This window comes from Carassius auratus, unplaced genomic scaffold (genome assembly GCF_003368295.1).
Source record: "Carassius auratus strain Wakin unplaced genomic scaffold, ASM336829v1 scaf_tig00002696, whole genome shotgun sequence".
NCBI classification, from domain to species: Eukaryota; Metazoa; Chordata; class Actinopteri; order Cypriniformes; family Cyprinidae; genus Carassius; species Carassius auratus.
The window spans coordinates 55,606-62,745 of NW_020523476.1; the positions used below are offsets into that span (position 1 = coordinate 55,606).

At 35.9% G+C, this 7,140-nt stretch overlaps 1 protein-coding gene across 4 annotated transcripts; it reads left to right on the top strand.

Moving 5' to 3' along the window:
• Nucleotides 1-864: 864 nt before the first annotated feature.
• LOC113070018 (transformer-2 protein homolog alpha-like) lies at nt 865-6,812 on the top strand. Of its 4 annotated transcripts, XM_026243175.1 has the most exons (10): nt 890-1,023; nt 1,632-1,948; nt 2,278-2,411; nt 2,508-2,667; nt 3,513-3,566; nt 4,856-5,044; nt 5,667-5,782; nt 5,880-5,990; nt 6,081-6,151; nt 6,365-6,812. In XM_026243175.1, exons 2-10 carry the CDS (start codon nt 1,937-1,939, stop codon nt 6,373-6,375), a joined length of 858 nt encoding a protein of 285 aa, XP_026098960.1. In that variant the 5' UTR covers nt 890-1,023; nt 1,632-1,936; the 3' UTR covers nt 6,376-6,812. The 4 variants fall into 4 exon arrangements, with proteins under 4 accessions (XP_026098959.1, XP_026098958.1, XP_026098960.1 ...); XM_026243174.1 differs by lacking the exon at nt 1,632-1,948 and having other exon boundaries at nt 865-1,023; nt 6,084-6,151; XM_026243173.1 differs by lacking the exon at nt 1,632-1,948 and having other exon boundaries at nt 867-1,023.
• Nucleotides 6,813-7,140: the final 328 nt, after the last annotated feature.

Genomic DNA, 7,140 nt, shown 5'->3' on the forward strand with positions numbered 1-7,140 from the left:
TAGCCTTCTTCAGTGAATCATACATGGATGTTTCCTACAAGAGTTCTTAAAGAACTTCTTAAACTTTCTCGACCAGATCCCTGAATAGAATATGATGAGACTGATTGATCTGTGCACCCTAGACTGAAGTTGAGCACAGTGAACTTTATTCCTTTATAATCTATCATTTATAAACATAATTTGCTAGTGTATATTTAAACACAAAACCTTTATCTATCATTCTATGATCTGTGTATATCCTTCTATCAATACACTTTGATTTTGGATATTTTGATTTATAATATATAATTAATAATCATATAATCTATATATTTTTTATTTATTTAGTAATTCATCAGACGCTTTTATCTAAAGCGACTTACAAATCAGGACAACCGAAGCAATTTGTCAGTTGTAGTATTAAAACAGCTGAAAACAGATCCAAAACTAGTGCTAAAACTTTATAACTACTATCTATATATACATTTTAAAAATAAAGAAAAATGACAAAAGCAAGCAACAGAATGTCAAAACTGTTCAAGCATCTGCTAAATGCATAAATTTAAATTTAATTTAATATGTGTATACAACCACATACACATACACATTTATCAGTTATATATATATATATATATATATATATTATTTCCATTTAGTTAGTTGAAGTATTAAAATAACTCAAATTAAATAAAACTAAAACTTAATAAAACACCTATACAGACATAATAAATTCAGACATAATTTAACTAAAATTAAAATATCTATCTATCTATCTATCTATCTATCTATCTATCTATCTATCTATCTATCTATCTATCTATCTATCTATCTATCTATCTATCTCCACACGTTGAAGAGGATGTGACGTATTTGTTGAGCCGCCCGCCTCCCATAGTTCACCGCGCGCTGAAGCTGGTCAGCCATTTTCTGCTGTTACATTAAGAGCGGAAGTCGTCGAGGAAGGACATTTTTATTTAAACGTTTTTTTCAATCATTAATACTTTAAAAATGAGTGATGTCGAGGAGCCACAAATCGAGGGGAGGGTAAGCATTATTTCGGTGTAAACCGTTCGTCCGTTTACCTCAGATATTCTCTCTTTCTCTTTGCGGTAGTGCTCGATTAGTGAACAACTAACGTTAACCGCCTTTTCCTTTCTTTTGTTTATTTACAATTTAACTGAGCAGATAGACAAGCTGATGCAAAGGGTTAATAATTCGTTAGACATTCAACATTAAGTCACTTTAAATGTTTATATGAGTCCATTACGATGTTGAATCTCAAATAAATGTAATAAGGTTTCTGGGTTGGATATAGTAAGGATTTTCAGATGCATGAACTTTTATATAACGTTAACGTTTTTTTTTTCTTGCAGTTGTTGAAGCAGATATTGATTAGAAAATGACTTAACACGTGTTTTAATGTTAAAACACGAGCCTGCATTCACACAATAGCAGCCTGAGTACTTTTGGTTTCTCTTTCCAACATTTCTGATCTTTCCTTACCCCTCTCTCTCTTACACCATATGATTATGTAGCCAAAAAACATCTGTATTTCAAAAGGAGTAACGTTGGTGGAATTTGAATAGTTCACTACATTTTTACCCTAAATTTCCCTTGACCTTAATCGCTCTGAATGTTCTTTTTTCATTAAGGTTATTGGTCGTGAAGGATTTGAAGAGTTAAGGCCAAGAATGTGGAAGAATGTTCAAGATAAAAGAAGGCTTTTACAGAGAAAAAAAGTTTACAGAGCAGACGGTTAAGTGGGAAGGGGAGAAAAGAACGGAAGATCTGTCAGATAGCAGCACGTTCGCGTAATGTGTCTAAAGCAGAAAAAAAGAAAAGAGGTTTCAGATTGGGGTGAAGAAATGAAAAGGAGAGAAAAATGAAAACTGAACAAACGAAGACCGAAGAATAAAATGCCTGAGAGAGAGGAATAGCGTATACTGAAAACCGAAGAATGAATGAGTCCGTAGGTTAAGTAAATGCAGAATTTGTGTTCCAAGTGTCTTTCTAATCTCATCTTGATGATCATTTGCATGTTTGTAGCTTTACTATGGTGATTCGGCTAAAGAACAAGCATCACAAGGTCCTTTGATGACTTTGTAGCATTTTAAAATGTATCTATAATGTTAATACATTTGTATTTTTTTTTTATTCATGGTGTAATTTAAGTCATTCTAACACTTTCCTCCACAGCTGTAATAAAGTGAATGTTTGGAATGTGGTATGAGTGTGTAAGTTTGCTTGCATTGTAAATGTTCGTCTTGTTAATGTTGTAACACATTGCTGTGACGTTAGGAATCCCGCTCTCCTTCCAAATCGGAGCGGGGCAGTCCTGCCCAGCCCAAAATTGAAAGCAGGTCTGGCTCTCCCAGCCCTTCCCGAGCACCCAAACGTTCTGAATCCAGATCGCGATCCCGCTCCAAGTCCAGGTCAGTTCAAACATTAGCTGAAGGTCATTTCTCGATAGATGAATGGAAATGAACTTGCTTTCACATTTCTTACTGTCTGTTTTCGGTCCTTTCCAGGTCTCACTCTCGTCGCCATTCAAATCGGCGGTACAGCCGCTCTCGGTCTCACTCCCACCGGAAAAAGTCCCGTTCTCGCTCCTACAGCCCTGACTCCCGACGCAGACGGAGCCAGAGCACATCACCCATGTCTAACCGCCGTAGACATGCCGGCAGCAGGGTGAGTATCATGGGATAGGGGTCAACGTTCAGAGAGACCAAAACTACTGCTTTGCTGTTGCTGTTGAAAGTACAGTTCACTCAAAAGTTTTATTGTCATTGTTTATTTACCTCATATCATTGCAAATCAATTTAATATTTTTTATTTTATTTTTATAAATGCATTTTATTTTAATAAATGGCAGCATACAGCAGTTGTTCATAGCCAAGTGGCTGGGGGCCCTAGCGAACTTCCAGAATGACTTCAGTATTGAAATTAATAAATTATTATTAATGTATTAAAATAAAACTTTTAGTTAAAATGCTGTGGGGAAAAAACAATAATTTTGGGGTACAATTAAATTTTCTTTAAGTTTCTGCAGTCTAAAAAAATGTTTTATTAATTTAATATTTGTAGATTCTTCGTTACTTTTTTTTACAAACAGTTGGAAACAAGCTTTGTCATACTTATGTGGTACCATGTTTACATTTACATATCTACATTTTTCTACATTCAGAAAAAAAGTGTTCCAAACTGTCACTGGGGTGGTACCTTTTCAAAATATACCATTCAGGGTAAATAAAAAGATGTATTTTTCTAGGGTACAGCCCTAGACCGCTGACAGCTTTGTGTATATTTTTTTTCTGAAAGTGTAGGCCAGTTTTTCTGATTAAAAAAAAAAAAAAAAACGCAACACACTTTGCTATAGATCAAGAACTTTTTTTTTTAAGTGATGTTTTAATTGCTAGTCTTAAAGGTTTGTTTCTGTTTTGTATAAAATGCATGCAAACCCCCATCACAGCCTCCCGGGGACGAGCATGACTGTCTTTAATAACCCCTTTTATTCCTTCTTATTACATCAACAGAGCTCATACAGCCATGACTCCAAAAAAGACTCGCACAGTCATGGTGATGCCAGGGTATGTGGACCTTTCTTAACCTTTTAACATTAACCACTAGACCAAACAAGTCTCAATGTTGCCTTTTAAAGGGGTTAAGAGGTCCATGTGGTGACTCTTGCTTTTTAAAGAATGGCTTTGTCTTCCTGCAGTGACTGAAGCCCTTCAGACGGCTCATGCAATGACCATATTCATACTGTGATGCCCTTAGAAATGTTTTGGTTGGACGGAAAGCTGTAATGTTTGTTTTTGCATCAAAATCTCTTTTACGGGGTTATTAAATACTGTCACACAGTTACCCAGAGAAATTTCTGAGAATTAGCTAGCAATGTTGATTTGCCGCTCTACCAGAGAAACCAATGAAGTATTTCCTAGAAAACGGTACATGCATCTTTTGGAATGGTGTGACAATGAACACTGAGGAACCTAGACTGGTTATTACATACGAAAGAAATGTTGAGCTGCTTTCCATCACGTCCAGTTGTTATTTAATGTCATTGCATGTGAATATTTTCTATGGTATAAGATTTGAAGGTTCACAACAGGAGATAAAGAAATTAATTACAATGTGTCTGCTTCCCCCCCCAAATATAAGTGAACGTTTCATCAAAGATCGGATGGACCCTTTTAAAATTTCTGGGTTTCACGCCAGTGGAAAATCATCATAGTTGGGTTAACTTGAAGAATGGGTGAATGGGAGAGTACCACAAATATATTTTTAGCATTCCAATTTGCTCAGATAGCAAAAGAAAAGCTCTACAATAGTGTTTTCGTGACTTTCAATAAAAGGGAAAAAATTGAGCGATGATGGCAGTCAGAAGAGAGAACAGTGTTACATTTATCGTTCCTCCCATAGACAAAACACCCTCACGTTAGCAGTAACTGTTTTTTTTTTTTTTTGTAATTTGATGCATTACATTACATTTATTCATTTAGCAGACGCTTTTATCCAAAGGTGATGCAAAGGTTTATGATGCAAAGGTGATATAATACAAAGAATAGTGTGTTAAATGTACATTAAAAAAAACATACAAAGAAAAACTTTTGAGAATTCACGATGCTGATGACTGTTCAACGCGTCATCACGGTCTTGTAAAAAGGGTCCATTATGTAAATTTGAAGTTTATATTTCAGTATGATCAGTAATATTTGTGTACAATTTTGCTGTGTAGTTCATTGCTGTTGAATGCTGTTACAGCCGTTGAATTTTAATCACACAGTTTGTGTATTATTTGGTCGTTGTGCAGTTCTTGGTGTTTTTATATCTTTTGTCCTGTGTTCTAGTGCTGACACCTCTGTTCCTCTTTCAGGCCAATCCAGACCCAAACACGTGTCTGGGTGTGTTTGGTCTCAGTCTGTACACAACAGAGCGAGACCTGAAAGAGGTCTTCTCACGTTACGGCCCTTTAGCCGGTGTCAATGTTGTCTACGACCAGCGAACAGGACGCTCTCGTGGTTTTGCCTTCATTTACTATGAGCACATTGATGATGCTAAAGAGGTACATCCCCAAATAGAAATGACCTGCCAGTGCAAGTTCACGGTCTAAGCAGTTTAGTGATTCACTTAATGCCATCTTAAGTACAAATGCAGATTACCCCTTGTAATCTAGTGAACACAGTGTCTTGTTTAGATAAATCTGGAAATATCAGGCCATTTGTGATTTACAGGCCTGAATGGACAGTTTAAGTAAAACTACCTTGAATGCAGTAGTAAGGTCCACTTTGTGACCGTTTCTTTTGAAATGATTCTTTCCTAAATGTTCACACACCGGACTAAATGATACACTCATTCTCATATGTTAACATCAGACAGTACATCAGCTAATTAAAACTATCAATTGGCAGTATATTTTTAAAGCATTTATTAATTTTTGCTAATGTTAGTAAAAACCAGGTTCCTCAAAACATCTTTTACGCTCCATAGAACAAGAATTCATAGGTTTGAAATGACACACGGACAATTAAATAATGACAGAATTTCCATTTTAACTGTCGCTTTAATCCTTAAACATTAAGACATTTTTATTTCATTTTATTTCAGACCTTCTTTGAGCACTCTAATGTTATAACATGCTCTGATTGTATATTCTGTCTAAAAATACCATTTATCTCTCACTATAGGCAATGGAGCGGGCTAATGGCATGGAGCTGGATGGAAGGCGCATCAGGGTGGATTATTCCATCACCAAACGTCCACACACACCCACACCAGGCATCTACATGGGTCGGCCCACACAGTGAGTATTTTGCCAGCCAAAAATCTCTCACTGACAAATATGCTGAATAAGCTAGTATGGGTGGTTTGTAATAACACTTCAGATGTGACACTTTTAGTAACGGAGGTGGGAGCAGCAGCAGCAGCAGCGGTGGCCGTAGACGAGACTGGAATTACGATCGTGGCTATGACAGATACGACCGTTATGATGAGTATGATTACAGATACAGGTAACACTGAATATATACTGCAGTGTGTCAAACATTTCTACTGTTTGTGTGATGTGCTTGTGAATTCTGATCCCTTATTCTCTTTTCCAGCAGGAGGCGCTCTCCGTCACCTTATTACAGCCGGTACAGGTCTCGCTCAAGATCTCGTTCATACAGCCCACGTGAGTGGATTTAAAAGCCTTGAGCATTGAGCAATCTAAATTTTCCACATATGCCCAAATGCATGCATGCCTGCCTGCTTGATAAGTCCACAGCTTCTAGAGTGCATTACTCATGAAATCCCATTATTCACCCGTAGCCCACTAAATCATGGTATACCGTGTGATGGAAACTTTAACTGTGACTCATTCTAATAAAACTTATGTGTTTTGCAGGACGATACTAAGAAGATCCTCAAGACTTCTTTTGCCTGTTTGCATATTACATTTATAAACACATGAAGTACATGGAAAAACTCACTGTATTAGAGAAAGATTTGTTTAATGTATTAATTTGTAGACTTCCCCTTTATGTAAGTTTAAGGTTTGCGGAGATCATAAATGCAAATTTTATGTTTTTTTTTTTTTTTTTTGGTTGTGCGTTCCTATGGTGTGATATGAGTTTTTCTATATACTGGGCATCTTTTAGCAGGTATGAATGCAGTACTGAGAGTGAGTGAGTGAGTGTGTGTGTGTGAGTTACTGTACATCCATGAGGCAGAGCATCATGTACTTGAGAAAGCATGCTGAGATTGCCTCCATTTATCTGTGACAAATACCTTTATTTTCAGGAGTAATTTGTGTTGCTTTGTGTCTTTTTCAAGAAATAAAGACCTCAAAATAACTGTGCTTTTTATTCTGAAAAGACATGCTTTGATGTGCTACTTAGTCTTATGTTTTTTTTTAAAGCTTGGAATGAAAGCATTTTTTTTCAGTAGTTATGTACAATACAGTAATTGTCAACTTGCTTTAACATTTTGAATTTAAAAACCATAGACAAAATGTACATAAAAACAAATCTAATTCATTGCTAAGAAATTAGTTTTTAGCAAGTAATAATAAATCTCTGTGAAAAAACTGTTTTTTGAGATGGGTTTTAAACCTAAAACATTCCAATATCTGAAATGCAATAATTGGGTCATAATTATTATAATAGTAACAGGTGAAAAGAA

Coding starts and splice junctions, on each gene's coding strand:
- LOC113070018 (XM_026243173.1), top strand. CDS start 988: ATGAGTGATGTCGAGGAGCCACAAATCGAGGGGAGG. Junction 1,024..2,277: donor AGCCACAAATCGAGGGGAGG/GTAAGCATTATT, acceptor CTGTGACGTTAG/GAATCCCGCTCTCCTTCCAA. Junction 3,567..4,855: donor ACAGTCATGGTGATGCCAGG/GTATGTGGACCT, acceptor TTCCTCTTTCAG/GCCAATCCAGACCCAAACAC.